This window comes from Lycorma delicatula, chromosome 8 (assembly GCF_047948215.1).
Source record: "Lycorma delicatula isolate Av1 chromosome 8, ASM4794821v1, whole genome shotgun sequence".
Lineage (NCBI taxonomy): Eukaryota > Metazoa > Arthropoda > Insecta > Hemiptera > Fulgoridae > Lycorma > Lycorma delicatula.
In genome coordinates this window covers 41,181,248-41,202,095 of record NC_134462.1, presented here as the reverse complement: position 1 = coordinate 41,202,095, position 20,848 = coordinate 41,181,248, and the positions used below count along the sequence as shown (strand labels likewise).

Here is a 20,848-nt window from a genome sequence, read left to right as displayed (position 1 = left end):
TGAAAAGTCAAATAATTCGTTAATATATTGGCCACTGTGCTAAACTAAATTTAATATTAACCAATCCACAAAAATACAGTAAACAGATAACTTAAACATAAATTAATACCAAAATTCTAATTTCATTGGATCCCACATCTTCAGTTGGTATTCAATTCTATAATTACATTAAAATGACTTGGTTTTTAACAATTTAGAAATTGCTGAAATTGTTCCTGTTTATAATCTTGAAGTTTGTTATGGACTAACACGTAACTGCACTGGGCAGTACTCCGCTGTTTGTTCACAACAAACTTCAAAATTACATGCAGTAACAATTTCAGCAGTACTTGAGATTTGATCAAAGAATACATGGAATTTTAGTTTTTCTCAGAAATCTTTATTTATCCATCAATATTAATTTTGTCACCTTCAAAGTACTTCTTTTCAGATATAATACTTCGAACATTGGAGAAAATGTACTTCTGGACCACAATTTCTAATATGGTGTTTAGCTCTTTCAGCGATTCTATCTTTATTTCTTCAATATTGCCAAAATATTGTCATTCACATTTCTTTTCAGCTTGGGGAATAGGAAGAAATCACAGGGAGTCATGTCCGGCAAATAAAGAGACAGGCATCATAATGGTGTTGTTTTTTGCCAAAAATTCACAAACAAGCAATGTAGTGCGAGCAGGTGCATTATTGTGGTGCACTTGCCGTGATTGTTTTGCCACAAATCTGGTCATTTCCTTCAGAAGGCTTCTCACAAACAGCATACATCTTCCAGGTAGTAATTTTTATTTCCTTTCTAATAGTGATTTGACAATTGTTCATTATCATTTTCTTTACTTTTTCAACATTGTCATCAGTTGATGAGCTGGTATGTCCAGGGCGCTCATAATATTTAACGTCTTCATGGGCCACTTGCAAACATTTTCTTAATTCATAGAAGAATTGTCAAAAGCAATTTTCAACATTTCCAATGCAGTGCTGCGCTTTATTCTTTTCTTAAAGTAAAAATTTAATGGAAATTCTTTGTTCCATTTTTACCACAAGTTAAAACTCACCGGCCATACCAAAACATGTGTAACCATTACAACAGCCAACAATAAACTAAGCATCCAATATGGCTACCAATGTAAACATACGTTAGGAACAAGTATATCAACATAAAAAAAAATTTGTGACAGACTTATACAGCCTGGGAAATTTAAAAATCCATGTATTTTTTTTAATCAAACCTTGTGTATTTATATATGAATAATTATGAACAGATAGTATATTTTGTGAGTAACTAAATATTATGAACATTGTTTTAGGTAAATAAAAATTATGAACAGATTGTATTGAGAGAAAAGCATAATGAATAAAATGTCTGATTTTATTTAATTAGGACTACATGTTAAATGGTTTTGTAATACTGAGCAATGTGGTTTATCACACGTAATGATCTATTTTATTAGAAAAAGTTTCAATAATCTTTTCCTTAACTACATTATTCCATTTTTTCTAATAAAATAGATCATTACGTGTGATAAACCACATTGCTCAGTATTACAAAACCGTTTAAAATGTAGTCCTAATTAAATAAAATCAGACATTTTATTCATTATGCTTTTCTCTCAATAAAATCTGTTCATAATTTTTATTTACCTAAAACAATGTTCATAATATTTAGTTACTCACAAAATATACTATCTGTTCATAATTATTCATATATAAATACACAAGGTTTGATTAAAAAAAATACATGGAATTTTTTAATTTCCCAGGCTGTATAAGTTACATCTCAGTAGTTTAGGTTGACTGATTCTGTTACTTTCACATGCAAGCACAGTTATTGTTTAATGCATATAATTATGTTCTGTAAACTGTCACTTATGTATGTGTCATGGCATGCTGATGATCAGTAATTAAAAATTTTATTGAGTCTATTATTGGTGTTTCTATATCATTTGTAATGCTTCACATCATTATTCAGTTAAGTGAAAGAAAGTTTTTCAATCTGTGTTATCCTGTTACTCCATACAGTACGATACAGTTTTATAGTTAATTTTTATAACATTTATTTTCATTAATCCATTTCCCTCCAAATATGAAATCAAGTGTCATTGGGTCTCCAATTTTTTGATCACTTATTTCCCTGTCAGCTATTAATTAAATTTATGGTTGATTTATGTATATGATAAAATTGCTTATATCCATAACATTAATTTTTTTACAAAAATCTTCATTTAATCAAAAAATAGTACTACAACATGTTAATTATGATAATTTTGGAAAATTATTATGGTAAATTTAGAAAAATTAAAGTCATTTGACAGATTTCACAATGACTGAAAAAACAGCATGAACGTTAGGAGTAGGCCTACCTTGGGACTGCACCGGGTTGGTCTAGTGGTGAACTTGTCATCGCAGATCAGCTGATTTCAAAGTCAAGGATTCTAAGGTTCAAATCCTGGTAAAGATAATTACCTTTATATGTTTTATACAGATTTGAATACTAGATCATGGATACCAATCTTCTTTTGGTGGACGGGTTTCGATTAACTTCACATCTCAGGAATGGTTGACCTGAGACTGTACAAGACTACACTTCATTTACATTCATGCACATCATCCTCATTCATCCTCTGAAGTAATACCGTATGGTGGTTCGGGAGGCTAAACAGAAAAAGAAAGGCTTACCTGGAGTTCACCTATTTCATCATCACTACCTTCATTTTCACTACAATTGTCCAAAATAGCATTTTCTTGATGACTGTCTTCAAAATTATAATCAGGATCTTCATTACTATTATCATTGAACTCATTTTCAATGTTAGAATCAATTGAAAACCTACTAGAATGACTGGTAGGTGCCATGTTGACTCACGGAATACACAACCTCACATCAAGAGTGTAATTAAGTGTAAAACAATCTATTTTCGATTCTGTCAATATTGAATGTCTATAATACATGGGTTTTATGATCTTGCAAACAGATCAGTTCATTTTTTAATCTGTGCGTAGCCGCGGTTAGTTTAAAAATGTCGAGCCATACTCAACAAAGGAATGTTACATGTAAATTTTATTGTCAAGTTTTACTCTACAAAGGAGCAGTACTGGTAAATTACAGTGCTGAACTGTATTTGACAAAAGAGTTCAGAGGGTTAATTTTTAATTTACCCTGTGTTTTTGTGCCATTCGGGTTTTAACAATGAGTGATTCTGTTGTGAAACATAAACCGGGAAAATCCTTAAGTAGTTAAAAAAAAAAAAGAAATAATCAGCAACGTGTATATAACCTTAAAACAAGATAATCCTAAAACTGCAGTCAGAGACATTGTCTGGAAAGCAAGTAGTGCAATAGGTGTTAGCAAAAGAACAATTTTTAATATAATAAATAAACACAAAACATTAAATTAAGTAAACATGTTAGCCGTAAAAAAACTCAAATGCATATGAAAACAATTGAAAAATTGGATGATTTTACTAAAACCACTATTAGAAAAAGAGTTCATTCAGTTTATTTCAATAACAAGCTTCCTATCTTGAACAAATTATTAAATGCCATGAATACTGATTCTGAACTGTCAAATTTTTCTAGAAGTACATTACATCATGTTTTAAAATCAATGTATTTTCGTTTCCAGAAAAAATAATTCTTTAATAACTGAACACGAAGATATTATTTCTTGGTATAGGGAATATTTAAGAGAAATTAAGCGATTTTGCGAAGGCAGTTTATTATCTAGATGAAACTTAGGTTAATGTGAGACATGTATGCGTGGATAAAAAAATAAACTTTACAAAAGACGCTTTTAGGGAAGTTTTTCACAACTGAAGTGAAAACTCCGGCTAGAAAAGGTAAATGATTAATATTAATGCATGTAGGAAGTGAAAATGGGTTTTTGAACAGTGGTTTATGGTTATTTGAATCCAGATCTTCCTAAGAGTATCACAGTGAAATGAATAGTGATAATTTTATGCAGTGGTTTAAAAAAAATTGTTAACATTGTTGTTAAATGATCTTTCACAGTAATGGATAATGCACTGTACCATTGCCTGAAAACTAAAAAAAATTCCAAACTGTTCCACCTTAAAATTGGAAATTTCATAAGGGTTAAAATAGAAAAAGATTGTGCATACCAAAGACTTGTCAAAAGTAGAACTTATAAGATTAGTAAAATCAGTTAAACAAAAATATTTTCATTATAAAGTAGATGAAATATCAAAACAAAAAAATTGTGTTGCGTTGCATCTTCCTCAATACCATTACAATTTTCACCTGATTAAATTGATATGGGCACAAGTCAAAGGTTACATTGGGAGTAATAACACAACATTTAAGTGAAGTAAAAAATTTATTGATAAAAGGTGTTAATAGAGAAGATGCTAATATTTGGAAAAATTGTATTCAACATGTAATTAAAGAAGAAAAAAGCACCGGAAGCCAACTGTTTGTGTGAAAATAATATTGAAGGTATTGTGATAAATTTGTGACAACAGTTCAACAAACAGCTTATTGGGTTTTGAATAAATACATTGAGGTAGCAAATACTTTTTTCTGTTGTACTTGTTGAAATTTTAATATAGCGGTAATGTAGTTTTTTTAAATTCTTATTTTTAAGATAAATATATCATTTTATCAAATTTTCTTATTTTCATATTACAAGTTAGTAGATTTCACGAGAAAGCTACCTATTGTGATGGGTACCACGGTTCGACTTCCAGAAAATTTTGACATATCTTCATGCTTCATATCCCTGAGATCCCAAAACCACCATCAGTTCAAAAGTTTATATATACATTTATATATATCAAAGACCAAAGTATAAAAAGTTTACCACCAAGAGTACAGAATTCAAAAATGCATCTTACCTTCTGCTTGTTATATAAAAGAGCTTTCAAAGGTTTCCCTCAGCATCAGTTAATAAAACATATTCTTTTTAAAAATCACACATTAAAAATTTAAAACTTAAAATTATAAACATATAAAAATATGTAGTTATAAAAGTTAAAAAGATTAAAAGTTTTTATTATATGTCTATAAATATATTTTGCTTTCTTGTAAACTTGATAACTGCGTAATTTTGCACCAGTCACTTTCAAATTGATATATAAAATATAACAATCCAAAATTTCAGTCAAGTTCATTAATGGGTGGAAACCATGGGAGTGGAAATGGGGGGGAGGTCTTTTTCGAAAAATATCACTATAATTTTCTTATTAAGTAAAATATTTATTCGTTTAAAGTTCCTACTATCTTTGGATAAGGGCCTAAAACTTATATAAGTAAAGTTTTTTGATATCGCCAACCATTGGCTCAGGAGTGGAAAAAATGGGGTTTCGAAGACAAAAAACTTCATACCTCCCTTAGTAGGCACTGTATCAAATCGGTTTAAAGCGGTCCTTAGTCCTGTAAACATTACCTAAAAATTTTGTTGGAAACAATTTTTGATATGACCAACCCTTTAGGTAAGGGATGACCAAAATATTGCTGGAATTGTAAGAAGATGGAGCTTGTATGCAGAACATGTGAAACTTTTTTCACATGCAACCATTGTTATATTGAGAAAATTTTAAGTTTTTTTTAACTTTAATGTGGAAATCTTTTTTATCCCGTACTTAGCACTAGTGAAATCTACCTCCACCTTCTGGCGTGCGGAAAGAGATTTTTTTTACTTCATTTTTATATTAAAAGTAAAGAGATGTGTTTTTTTCTCAGTTGGACCTAAATTAGATTAAATTAGAATCATCATACTGTTATGTTTTGGTTTGGGCTTGCTTTCATGAAACAAATTATAGTTAATAACAAACCTAACAATTCATGTATGTAAATTGCTTATTAATTTAATATTTATAAGTTCTCGAAAACTTGACTACAATTCAAACAATTTATATACACACAGAATAGATTATTGTTTAAGGTTAATAATCTTGACTCATATTTATCCTAAATTTACAGTTATTCATTAAAAAAGAAGTCTGTGGACACATCCAATTTTTAGAGTAAAATATTGCTTACTCGTCTGATAGACGTGAACCATTCCAACGATGTCATAAATAAATGTGAAGAAAAAAGAACAAATTGTTAAATATTGCTAATTCTATTAATTTCTTCTTAATGTAATGTTACTAATATAGCACTAGGGGGCTGTGCCTTCTTGCCGCTTCACAGCCAGCATTTAAGCATTTTTTTACAATGTCATAATATAGGGAGAACCAATATTCATTCATATTTTGATTCAGAGTTACAGAAAAATTTTGGGCGAGACCTCATTAGGTGTGACTTGATTATCCAAGTGTTTTAAGCCATTGCCCGTTCCAGTAGATCTATTAGGTCTTGAATTATTGTAGATTTTGCGTTTCCAGCATTTTTCTTACCATTTTATAATATAGGGAGGATTAAGTATTTTATGCCGCTGTTCTTACGAAGATTTTATCATGGTTTCTCCTGATGCATCCAAGCAAATGCTGGAGCAGTTCCTTTCATTTTATATCGGTCTAAATAATTTTTATTAAATAATAAAAACATTACAATACCAAAGAAAACAAAATGAAGCAAAATAATGACAAAAAATTCAACTAACGACTGTATAATAAATTGTATTGTGTACTATTAACAGTAAAATTATTTACATTAACATTTATTCTATAGTTATTTATTTTTATAAAATGTTTTTTTTTAACAAAACGTAAAAAAAATAATTATAGTAAATGTTAATGTAAACAACATACTGTTTATAATATACAATACAATTTAGCGTACTAATGAGTTTGCTAATTTGTTGCATTTTGCCAAGAAGTGCTTCATTCAAAATAAAAATGTGAGCATATTTAGTAAACAAACCAATGCACCGTGTTTCTTGCTATAAGGGATAATTAAAGTCTCCTTATATGCTAAACTATTTTAAAGCAAATGAAATAACTTTTTTTGTTACAGAGAATTCTAACAACAGAATTTGTAAATGGAATTAAAATAAATGACAAAGATGAATTATTGAAAAATGGATTTTCACTTGCTGACATTGATTTAAAATTATTTCGTACGTTTGCTGAACAAATATTTCATACTGGTTTTGTTCATGCCGATCCTCATGCAGGAAATGGTTAGTAATAATTTAATATACATATTTCAGATATGTTATGGGTAATTAGATTAAATTTATAGCTGCAGTTTTATGAATGTATGTGTGTGTGTATGTGTGTACACACGTGCATGTGTAAATAAACCACCTAGTATATTATCTTAATATTCCATACTAGGTGGTTTATTTAATAGAATTTACAATAGAAATGAAACTAGTAAATCTGTTAATTATCGTGTAACTGTTAAAATTACATGTAACTCCCTATCTAAATAATTACTTTGCTTAACCATAAACCTGAAGAATCTTGCAAAACTTTCTAATTAAACTGTATAACTGCAAATAACCACTTATTTTTTATAACATCTTTTAAAAAAGTTGTGTTAGAACACTGAAATTGTACTTTTAAGAAAAAAAGTTGAAAGAAATTGTACTTTTATATCTAATTTACCATAATTCCTAAAGATTTTCTTTTAATAAGTTGACCTATAACAGTAGTCCCTAAAAAGAATAAGGTTTAATATGATTTTAACAAAAATTTTTTTCCGTGTAGGTATATGTAAGATGTAACTTTTGAAATGTAATAACAGATTCTGCAGCCTACATGATTAAAAACAATACCTGAGTGAAGCTAAGTTACTATAATAATCTTGTAAGTTGTAAGTTTATAATAATATTGCATCACAGTTGGATTCTTGTATTTAGATCAGTTATGTCCAACTCAAAATTGTTACCGGTATGTTACCAGGAATGTGATGTGAGCTGCGCGTCACATAGACAAGATGGATAAATGGTTGGCCACCTGTTATAAGTAAATTGTTTAACCTTCTCCCATCACAATGATCCATGCTTGATTAGCGCTCCGCGAAAATATGTTGGTATCTGATTGCCTCCCTTCATAGTCATAGCTGATGTTCTTTAAGAATTTTAAAGTAGTTAGGAGACAGAAAATAATTATTTGGTTTTTTTTTAATGAATTATATATTTTTACTTTTATGTTTTGCAGTTCTGGTTCGTAAAGATAAATATAATAAGGCACAGCTTATAATACTTGATCATGGTCTTTATGAAACTGTTCCTGCTAATGTACGTAAATCTTTATGTTCCCTTTGGAAGTCAATTATATTGAACAATCATTGCGATATGAAGAAGTATTCTTTAGAACTTGGAGTAGCCGGTAAGTATTCTTTTTTTGTCATCTTTCTGCGTAATATACTTTAAATATTATTATATATAAAATGTATGAAGCATATTTATTAATTGAATTTTTTTAACAGTGAGAAATATTTTCTATACTTTTTTTAATTCATAATTTTTTAATGTTTTAGTCAGGTTATTCTCTGATTGTCAAACATACAATTTCATATTAACAGTGAATGATTTTGATTGGTCAGTTTTGCTAGGCACTGGAAAATTTGTGACTGTCCTTTCTTGATAATTATTGAACTTAATAAGTGTAGAACTGTAAGCATACTTATTTAATATTTTGATGTAGGCTTTTTCTTAGTTCTCTTATTTTAATTCCATTACTTAGTAGTAAATTTTTCTGTTCGTTTGTGATTTTTAGATTGCTAGCTGAAAATAAATTTGGGAAAAGTGTCCATATTCTTTACGTTTATTTAAAGTTATTGAAAGAATAATGTATCAAAACAATTTGAATATGTACTTTAGTATAGAATAATATCAGTAGATAATAAAACATGTAAGCCATGTTTTAGCATCACTAAGTCTATTACTTTCATAGCAGTGTTGTTCCTGCCGTAATAAAATCATGCTGTTGAAAAAAACTTGATTTTGCTTTCTTAATTTTAACATGTTATTTTTTCCCCCTTTATATGTTTCTTCTTATCTGCTTCTATGTAAAAAAAAAATATGTTTATAGGATTATTTAAAGTTTATTATAAAGTTTTATAAAGTATTATAAAGTTATTTAAATATATAGGAGTACTTAAAGAATTGCTTATTTACTAAGCTTGTGAAAACAAAGATTGGTGGAATCTGTTTAAGTGATTATATCGTGAATGAAATTTGTTACTATTTGTTAGTGGACCCTAATTCAGTCTGGTGGCAAAGTTTACTTCATGTAGATATTTTGGAGTGTTTTAATTGTTATTTTATTGAAAAATATTTGGTTTACTATTAAAGTACATTCTATATTTCAGATCAGTTTATTGTTGATCTTTATACATCCATTGCACTAGGATTGAAAGTTTGCCTTTTAAATTATATTGGTAGAATTGGGAATTAAAATTTGAACTAGGGAAAAAATGGATTTGTATAGGGATAATAAAAATTATAATTTCAGATTATGTGATAGTAATTGTGATGTAATATGTTGTTAATATTTTGAATAATTGCTGCAAATAGATGAGATTCAATGAAGTTTATCAATTTTTACTTTCCTGTCTAGATAGCACTGCAGCTCAAGAAGGGAAAGTAATGTAATCGGTTCGATGTGAGCATATGCGGTTTTCCCCAGAGCTTGACTTTTTAAGACCTAAGGAACCTAAAAAAAACCATCTGGAACTTTTCCAGATGTTAAACCAGATGTATGTACGTGTGTACAGTGTTGGCCTCTAAATCACTTTATATTTTACTGACCCAGTTTTGATTAAACTTTGTCAGATTGCTTCTATATATGGGGCATTAATGACATTAAATTTTTAACTTAAAAAGTCAAGGGAATGAGGCTGTAGAGCAAGGTCACCCTCCGTATCTTGAGATTTTTCCTAATTAAGGTCATATATTTTTAGGTATATTTGTGTAATGATTAAAATATAACAATATTTGAAAAAAATTTTTTGAAAAATCACACTCATTCCAAAAAGAAGGCTCTAAACTTTGAAGCTTTGTTGTGATCGATCAGTATGATGGATGTTTCATTGTGGTTTCTTTTATTGTCATCTAATTACACATATAAATTAATCTTTACTAATTTGAGAGCCTCACACCTTACAAAGCAGCTGGACCCAACCAAAAGCCATGCATTTTTCTTCTTTCCCATTTTTATTGTTATCAAAACTGCTTTAAAAAAAGATTTTTTATAAAATTGAACTTTGACTCCCGTTTTGGGGTTCGCACAAAAAGTAACAAACATAGTCGTGTGTGGTATCAGTTTATACATTTTCAAGGGCACTAAAAACAATTTTAATATTTAAAGTTGTTGAAATAGAAGCTTTTTTTCAATATGTCATTAATGTGTTAATTATATTTTATTTATAAGTAGTGGTGTGATGGGAAAGTCCTACAACTTTATTGTCAGTTTTTTCATTTATCCACGTACATACATTTTTAATATCACACTCATCTGAATGTCTGTTAATAAAAGCTACATTGTTTTGCCTCGCTTATACTCTGCCAGATAAAATTTAAACACAACTGACTGATGGATGTTCTGGAATTGTATGTGAACTCCATATACATGCTTGTGAACACTACACATACACATACATGTGCATTGTAGAGTTATTTGTGTTACATATTCTGTTTTTTTTAATTTATTGATTTTTCTAGAATGTGAAATGTTTTTCAAGTTATTTTTGACAAGGTATGCCAGTGTTTTTGAATTGTATGGATTGAAGCTGTATAAATATCATGAAAACTTTATTACATATGGAATGTTGATATAAGTGGCTTTGTTTAAATGTATATTTTGTTTTGTGCTTAGTTATTTATCAGAACTTATCCTTTATGAAAGTAATTGTGAACGTAGCATTCACAACGTTCTCGCAAAGTTCTTTTATCATCTAGTCTGCTTCTATCCATCTTAACATTTTTAGTGTTGTTTATATATTAACTTAAATGTGTATTCTGCTTCTGTTTCCTCGTTCATATATGTGAATGTAACTTTTTTTTTAAGGTGAGATTTTATTAATTATTTTTTTGTAAATTTGTTACAGATTTTTACTATTATTCATATTTATCTTATTTCAGATTAAATAAACATTTTTAGAGATTTATTTGTATAATTCCGCTTTTTTAGTAACTTTTTTTTTGATAAAAAATTTCTTTTTTTACAATTTTTATTTATTAAATTGATATTTTTTTTATAAGTATTATTGTCTTTATGGTTTCATTAAAAATATCTTTTGAACTTTTTAAATGAAATAGTATTTTTTTACTATATTAATTTTTGTTTGTGAAATAAAAAAGAAATATTTCCACTGTTAGAGGGAAATCATACACATTTTCGGTAATTGGGGAAATGGATGTTTTCCAGAATCTGATTATCGTCTGTTTTGCATTGCACTCGTTCAGCGATACATTCCTGATCCTAAACAGAAAGGCCTTGATGCATTCAAGCTGTTTTTCGCCAAAAGAGGTCCTGCTCGTGCTATGCAGGCACTTCCAAAAAAAGAAAAAGAAATGTTACATCAGAATATGGTGGATATTCATGAAAGGATGTTAGTGGTTTTCAGAGCAATACCAAGCAAACTAATGCTTGTAACTAGGTACTATTGAAATTTATTTGTTTTTAAAGCTCTATGTATACAACATTAATTTATAATATTTTTATTATACAAATTTTTAATTTAATATCCTATTATAATTAATTTTAACAGCCCTATTATATTTCGTAATGTAGCAAAAGAAATATAATGATTATCATAGATTAGGTAGAATTTTGTTTCCTTTGTTCATCCTCATTTTTACAGTCTCCAGTCATTTATTCCTGTAGCTCTATTGTTTGTGATATTAACATACTGTAGTTATTGGGTTTGAATTTTTTTTAATGTTTCATTTCATTCATTTAATTTTCCTTTGTGTCAGATTAGCATGGATGGTCGGTTAAGTGCTTGTCCTCCCTTGTGGAAAATTATTAGTTTACGGCCAGGCTGAATAAGCTCTATTTTAAAGCTAAATGGTTCCTTGATATTGCTCCCTCCTTGGTCACTATTCTGTTATATGGTTCTAATCTATAATACATCCTTGCCTGGTGTTCTATGGATGTAATAACCTACAAGTATACTCATTAAAAGAAATTTGCCTGCAGCATTATATATCTGATGACTTGAGGATATCTAATGGATTAAGTCAGTCTAATTTTCCTAATTAATAAATGATGGTTCTTTATCTTTTATTGTAACATTAAAGAAGTACATGACTATTTATAGTTAATGTACTTCATGTATTATCAAACATAATTTTATACTCTCCACAAAAAAAGTATTTCTACTGGTCTTTGGGTTAAAATAGTACCAGTTCACTGGGACAAAATTGATGAAAACCTGGATAAATCAGAGACTGTCAGAAGAACATTTTAACAATATGGAAGTAGAAAAAGTATATTAAAAACAGAAATGTTACGTAAGTTTGTTTAGTTATATAAATATTGAGTGTTGTAAATGCAGTACACAAATCCTTTATCTATAGTTGTAGTATTATGGGTTTAATTTATCCATGATTTACTATAGTTCTAAAGTAATGGGTAATGAAGTATTCAAAATGTTTATTCTTGTAATGCCTAATATTATACTTATATGTAGGACAGGTTAGTGAAAAAGATCACTTGTGAATATGCAGACTATTGTAGACGTTCTTATCAATAGATGTAATTTGGGATAAAAATGTACAATTTGTTTCTGTATAGCATTTAAAAACTTTTTATTTGATTTAATGATATAAAGATATGATGTAATAACCATGGAAATCATGTTTTACAATGTGTGATCAAAACTACTTTCTTATTTTTGTAAACAGTGAAGTACAGTGAAATATTATGTACATATTTGTTTGCTTATTCATTTCCATTATTTCTACCATGTGTTGTTTGTATTTTTTCCATGACTGATTATTTTTTCAACTTGTTGATTAGGCACATGTTCTATTTCCAAATAAAAAGAAAAAAACAAGAGGCAGTGGATTTGTGCAAAGTTATTCTAAAAATTAGCTAGTCGTTCAGATAAATCTGTAGCAAGTTATATTGACTTTATTAATAAAGAATTATTTTGTGTGGGCATTCATTATTGTTAAAAACATGTTAGGAATGATTATGGAAACGACAAGAATAGTGAACATTCTGGTAGTTCTACAATGAAAAAATTGAAGAAATGCAGGTTAATCAAAAGAACAGTATTATTAGGAGATAGCTTGTTGAAGTATTAAAAACATTGTTATAGACTTATAAAGTAGTTGTATCTTCCACTGCAATTACTATATCTTACATTGAATTACTGAAAACTAATAACAATGTATAAGTCTCTGAAATGACCATAATAGTGCTGGCTGTGATGATGATTGTGTTGCAAGAAGTAAATGCATTGTGTGTCACCACATTGCGTATTAATTACCTAAAAATATCATCTAATCTACTTCTTCAGACACTAAATTAACTCCTTAAAGGTTCTTTTTTTTAATAGAAAACCTTGTTATTATGCCCATAAATTTTCACCAAAACCTTTGTCATTATGCCCTTTTTTAAATATTTATGTTCTTTGTGTTTAATTAGAAGGAATTGATATATTTTAAGATCTTATTTAGATACTTTTACTATCTTAAATGTAAAAATAAAATATATGTACTACTTACTCAACATGATGATAAGGACTGAAGGTTTATTAAAATAGTTTATACAACACATTTTACTACTAACACATTAGATTAGATAACACTCAGAAGTTTCTTTATAAGTCTACCACTAATAATAAATAAAAGTTTATTTTTATAGTACACAAGATAATAATGAAAGTTAGGTTATAACAAACAATAACACTACTATTATTTTGTGTCGCAATCACTCCACTAATCCGAACACCAACAAGTAAAGAAGTGAAAATATATTAAATAGTTGTTCATCTATCACCTAGGTGATAGATGTATGTGAACAATTTTTATGTTTTTTTGTGTTTTATATTTTCTTAACTACTGATAAATTTATTTTAAGGATATGTTTTTAATAATTGTCCATTGTACCCATTTTGATAATGTTTGGCAAAATTTCAGAAATGGTTTATGTTTTTAAGTTCTTTGTATTGTAAGTCCCATTGTTCTTTCAAGGTTTTAATTTTCTATGACAAGTTTGTTTTTCATAATAATCAGTTCGACCAGACTGGTCTTTTGACTTTGTCACTATTACAGATCAGAGTGAGAAAGGTATTTTTAACTTAGAACAACGACTAATGACCATATTAGTCAATGCACGCATCCAAAAAAGTAATATTAAAAAAATTAATTATGTATTATTTAGTAGTAGAAAACACTAAGAGGAATGTGTTGGCAGGACTGTTTTAATATCTGTTCTGTTTTTAAAATAGCTGATGAACATTTTTAACTTCTAGTTTCTACATTCATTAAGTTATAGCATGATGAAAATATAGAAAATGTTGTAAGACTTGCTGTATTTGTCTGACAAGAGAAAAATTTTCCATTTTTGTTGTAATTTCAATCAGTAGTTCTACTTTTTGTAGGTCTATAAAGGATAGATAATATTTTTTTATATTTATCACATTTATTACTCAATTCATCATATTTTGGAAATTTCATGTTTTATATCTCTCATATCGCATTTATCATATTTTTCGCTCAAAAACTAAAAAGTTTTGAGTGTAAGTTTGAGGGTTTAATGAGGGCTCTTAGAACATAAACATGTAAAAAAAGTGAAACAATAAATTACATCATTACACGTAATATTTACAATTCAAGTACAATAGTATCAATACCAGGTGAAGGTGCATTTTCAAGGAGAGCAACAGATCGGATTATATTCTGATGAGAAATACTAAGCAATACTAGATATTCATTCCTAGTAGCACATTGTGTTTGTTGTTGGCATTCTATTTGTTTCAGTGCTACTTTTTGACCTGTACCACTATCACGAGCCTCTTCAATGCAACTGTTACGACCTCTGCCAAAAAATTAAATAACCTAACTATAAATAAAGAGTAAAAGAATATAGTTTTTACTAGATTATAACTTAAAGTATCCACTTAGTTCAGGAAATATCAAGATTTAAATATCACATTTAAGGAAATATCAAAAGCTTACTCTTAATTGTTAACTCTTAAATAATTGTTAGTTGATTGACAATGAAAAAAAATAAAAGTTTCATGTTTGAGTATTATGAGATTATATAATTGAAATATTATGAAAAAATTGCATTCTTAGATAAAAAATTCCAAGAATCAAATAGGATTACTGGCAACGATGACAAGAGAGAGACATAACTTAAATAATAAAATTGAAGGTATTGGGGTGCTCGGCTTCGAGTTACAATAATAAATTAAATAATTATGGGATAAACAAACTAGAGGTAAATATTCTGATTATGAATTATGGAGAGTCAAAGAAGTAAAGTGTCACCAATGGAGATATAAAACAAAATCAAACAGCAACAGTAGGTTGGATATTGTTATAAGTAATATTCTCCAATTCTTGATATACTTTGGTTTTTAAAACTAAGTAGTTGATATTTTTAAAATCAATACTCATTTTTAAAATTTTAACTTAAGATGAACACTGCATTAATAATGTTACATACAGTTGTGTATTAATATTTTTAAATGATTTTTGTATTCTAATTTAAAAATATACGATATAATAAGGGTTTAACCATATTATTTAAAGTTCAAATTTTCATACATTACAGCTTCATGCATTTTATAAATAAACAAATCCATATTAGTTTATAAAAAAAAAAATAAAAAATTAAATAACAATTGTAAAATAAAATCCATGATCAGCAGAACCATGAAAGCTAATTAAACCATAAAAAGGAATTCTATATTACTTTTTTAATAAAATACCAGTGACTATGTTTGGTTGCTTTTCATACTTTTCAAAATTTTCTGTAAGCAGGCAGGAATTTTACATTCAGATGCTTATCTAAAGCAAATTTACGGAAGATAAGTAATTCTATAAAATAAATAATTTATTTTTAATTTAAATAAGTAAAAATAGACTGGTAGGCAGGTTAATTAAAACTAAATAACATTTATAATTTAGGAAATTGTGGTTACCAAGTTTACATAAAATTGCATTGTTTGAGCACTCAATATCAATTGCATCTAATAAGAAGTGGCAAAGCAAGCTGGTTTAAGCCTGATCATTGGAAATTATAAGAATGGATTGGTTTTACAAATAACAAGAGAATCCTATATTTCTACAGTCAAAATTATTCCACTATTAAATTTTTTAAACCTTCCTTGAAATTTTTAACACCTATAAATGTTACAATGCATATCTTACTTTAGTCTTCTGACAATAATTTTAAAGATCCATTTTTAATACTTTGAATATAAAGTTTTAAATTGTAATTAAAAGTGTATTACATGCATGTTGGTAGTTATTCTGGTGTCAGACTTGTGATGATTGACTAGTAATGGTAAGCTGGAGCTTGGAACTGTAATTAGAAGTAAGAAAAGGAAATCTTTTTAAGTTAAGCTGCAGAAGAAGGTTCCTAAGATTATGATATAGGATTTCATACAAACAGCAGGCATAAGTAATAATTAGTAGGTAAATCAATCCAAACTCTGAGTATAAGTTAAACAAACATCACAGTAATCTACTACTAACAAGCTGTATGTTTCTGTAAACAATTTTCCAAATTTTACATAAAATTTCACTTTAACATGTCGTTCATATAAATTACTCATTGTAAAAATGGAAAAACGATCTAAACAATATTTAAATGGTTACAGTATATGAACTCCATAACATGCATTGAAACTCTTAAAGGAATATGCTGTTTAATTTCACCATACAGTGGTACCAACCTCGCATGACAGTAAAATTCATGTAGTCATGCAACTCAAATTTTGTATACTATAGTTTGATCTTGTAAGACAAAAACAAATCAGTAAAGGTGAATAAAATTCCTTATTAATTACTGCAAAAAGTAACCCTTATACCAAAGTGTGTAATACTATTTTCTTTAAGAAAATTCAAGCATTTATCAACTGAGTAAAAAGTACTTGAAGAATTGCTATATCAACAGTTTCATTTTAACTGCTTTATTGTTTGTAACAAGTGTGACCAGGGAAAAAATAAATAAATGACAAAATACTTACCTGAGAAGGATATAAAGAACAACAACTGCACTCCATATATCAGCTGCATTTGAAACTTGTGGAGGAAAATGTAATAACTCAGGGGCAGTAAATTCTAAATCTTTTGTAACTCAATATAAACAATGTTTATCTTTATTACAATCAGCAGAACCAAAATCAACAATCTTCAGAAGCGGATTATTTTCATTCTCTGAAATTTCCACCATCAGATTCTCAGGCTAAAACAAACAATTTTTTTTGTTTTAAATTTCATTTAATATATAAAATAAAATAATAATAAGTCCTTCACTTTTTTTAGTTTACTTTTTGTTTCATTGGAGTTTCACCGTTTCTGGATGAATCTGTTGAGGAAACTACTGCCCATATTCTAAATCAAGATTTTAGTTTTCCTGAGGAATATTTTTCTCATATAACTGAAAGTGCTAAAGAATTGATTTGTAGTATTCTTACTTTAGATATACCAACTCGATTAACCCCTTTGGAATCATTGCAATCTTCCTGGATTAAGCAAGTAAGTATTGAATTATAAATTAATTAATGAACAAATAGAGTAAATATTCTTTGATATCTACTCTACCTCGCTATGATGGAATAATAGCATCCACCTTTTTGACCGAGTTTCTATAATTTGCAGATGAAAATATAAAAAGTTCCAAGTTTAAATCCCAATATTTTTCATACATATAATATAAAATTTCTGTTTCATATCCCCATTTTAAAGCTTATGTGTTAAATTAATGTTGTACAAAACAAATGATGAAGCTTGTTTCAAACCTTTCTGTGGGTTTCTGTGGAAAGGTTTCTGTGAAAGTCTTCCCTGGTTTCATGCAAAATTTTACATTGTATTGTTGCTCCCAAAAAACCCACATTACAAAAATTGTTGCTAACACAAACATATTGTGTTCAAATAACAATAACACGAAAACTAAACAGATATCAACAATCCAAGAACATGTAGTTTCAGAGGTTATGCTGCCAATTGCATGTGACTAAATATCTGTGTTGGCACGTAACTAAAAACGTTGGTTATTTTTTTAACAGACATCGTTCAAAAACTCTCTTCAGCACATGCTGAAGAACTTGCTGTGCAGCAATAAGCTCTGCCATGTAAACAATGGGCATATCTGGCAGTTTCCATGTATCAGCTTCACCATTTGTGTAAATAGAGCTTCCAACACCATATTCAATTTTAGAATAATCAGTATAAATTTTGATATATCCTTCATTGCTATTGATGACTGATGAAAATTCCTATTGAATGATCACTGCTAGTTTCTCTTTTTTTTCATAAGAAAGATCTAATCTTGTTCTTGTAGTGGTAAAAGCCATGGTGTACTTCTCTAGTAGAAAATACTAATGTATTCGTTAAAGCAATTCCATGTTTTGTTGCTAACTCACAATACTGTTTTCTGGCTGGTCTAAAATAGGTAGTGCGATGTAGCTAAAGGATTCCTGTTAAAATGTTTATAAGTGGGTAGGAAAGGCCCACACAGTAAGTTCTGTCTTCTTAATGTAATGGCTTCAGCCATTAAACTAGTTACCAGGTTTGTATGGAAAGCACCTATGACATATCTGATTCCATTGTTATATACATTCTTAATCAAACTTTGATTGAACCATTGCTTTATATAGGAGCAGTAATATTTATTTTTCTGAGCCCCAATTGATGTCAATAAACATTTAGGGCTTTCTTGCATTTAACGCTAAAATCCTATATGTGTAATTTCAAGGTAAGGGTTTTTTATATAATAATAGACCAAAAAAGTATATGTTATCTTTGTACCAAATTGAATGATCATTGGTCAAAATAGGACTATGATGAGGAGTTCTCTTCCTGCAGAAGGGTTACATAGTAAAACGTTCTCCAGTGAAGATTTGAATTTTTTTACTCTTTGCAACTTCATTGAGGGCATTTATCATTGCTTGCAATTTATACTTCACCATAACAGTTACTACAACTGCAGATCATCAATGAAGATGCTTCTGCTGATTTCTCCTGGAAAGGCTAATGTAACTGACGGCAATCATAAACAAGGTACTGCTCAACAACGAGCCTCTTGATATGCCGAATTATAAGTATAAATGCTAAATCTTTACAGGAGCTGTAAATCTAGATCTCTACTGAGCTGTTGTTCGATATAGGAAAGTTAGAACATAACTTTTCCAACACTCTTCCTCAGAGATCTAGTCAATCCAACCCGCATACAGGGTTGTGTGCATCGAAGTCCCCCATTATTTGTATGGGTAGAGGAAACTGAGCGATTAATTCCATTATGTCTTCTTCCTTCTTGTAATCTTTACAAGTGCTTCATTCTGATTATGACTGCTTGCGGATTTGTGTTTATTTCAACCGCTTCAGTGGTAGCTCTAGATCTAATCGACACTAACATGGCTACTTCACCACCAACTCTTATATATGGCGGTTGATCTCATGAATATTATATCTTCTTAAGTTGAAATTTACATCTTTGTGGTAATGTGTTTCTTGCAGACATATACAAATTAGTTCCACATCATGTACCAAGATTATGAACCAAGATTATATACATAAAAATGATATAATATTTAATACTATATATATATATATATATATATATATATATATATATATATTACTATATTATTATTTGGGAATTTTTCTTTATTTTTTCAAAAATTTTCATGATATATTGTGTCATCAGGTGAATATACTTGATAATTGATGGATGTTTGTTTTATAGTGCAGAACAAGAACAATGTCATTCTTTACTCAGTCACAAATTAAGATTACTATTTATCAAGATTATTGCTAAATTATAAATGAATAAATTAATTAATGAACAAATAGAGTAAACATTTCTGTCATCAGACTGATTAATACAACTGATGATGGAAAATCAATCTGATATTTAAGAATAATAAATCTTATTGTTATTATTAAACATCTAGTATTGATTTAATGTAATCAATATTATATTTGTAATCATAGTTATATTTTTCTTTAGACATGTTTTAAAACAAGGAACTTTTATATGTTATGTTAGTTATTTACCATAAATATGTATTTAACTGAAGATGATCTTATAAATCCGACTAGATTATTAGTAAACACTGCTCTTCATTATATATATATATCTCAATTTTTGATATCTTTATTTCAGGATTTGTCAAATGTTACAATTCAAACTGCTATTTTCAAACATTTTATTCAACGACGTCAACGACATGGATTAACACAGCATATTTTTCTCTCTTTAAATAATTAAATGAATCAATAAATGTATACTAATTAATAACTACTATAAAAAAATTGTAAATATGTATTTATGTAGCTATATTTTGTGTATATAAAATAGTTTTTTCATTTAATTTTTATTTATTTTACCAATATTTTTACCAAATACTTTTTATCTTAAATTCAAGATTTTCTGGCCTTTCAATCTAACTGTAAATTAAATTTTTTACAGTTAGGTAGGAGTTTAACTGTAAAACTGCAGAACCTGTAGAAACTGTGGTAACTGTTTAAACTGCAGTTAATTTACAGTTCTGCTGTATCACAGCAGACTCTAATTATATTCATACATTGAGATATATCCATGCATTGCAATAATTTTTAAGTCTTTTTTCTCACTGATTTCTTTATGATAGTTATAAATAAATAAATATATATATATATAGTTTTTTTTTTGAAGGTTATAAATATATTTATTCAAGCTTTCATTTCCTGTCTTTCATTTTGCAAAACATGTTGATTTGTGACCAATGTTTTATTTTTATAAATGTATATTAAAAAAGTTGTTTTGACAATTTG

At 28.3% G+C, this 20,848-nt stretch overlaps 1 protein-coding gene across 1 annotated transcript in view; it reads left to right on the top strand.

Annotated features, from left to right (window-relative positions):
* LOC142329218 (putative aarF domain-containing protein kinase 5) overlaps nucleotides 1-20,396 on the top strand; it is a 30,758-nt gene extending 10,362 nt beyond the window's left edge. The window contains exons 5-8 of the mRNA XM_075373621.1: nucleotides 6,910-7,075; nucleotides 8,061-8,231; nucleotides 11,274-11,505; nucleotides 20,199-20,396. Of these exons, the coding sequence (XP_075229736.1) occupies nucleotides 6,910-7,075; nucleotides 8,061-8,231; nucleotides 11,274-11,505; nucleotides 20,199-20,271 (642 nt within the window). The 3' untranslated portion in view covers nucleotides 20,272-20,396. The remainder of the gene's footprint in view (nucleotides 1-6,909; nucleotides 7,076-8,060; nucleotides 8,232-11,273; nucleotides 11,506-20,198) is intronic.
* The last annotated feature ends 452 nt before the right edge of the window (nucleotides 20,397-20,848 follow it).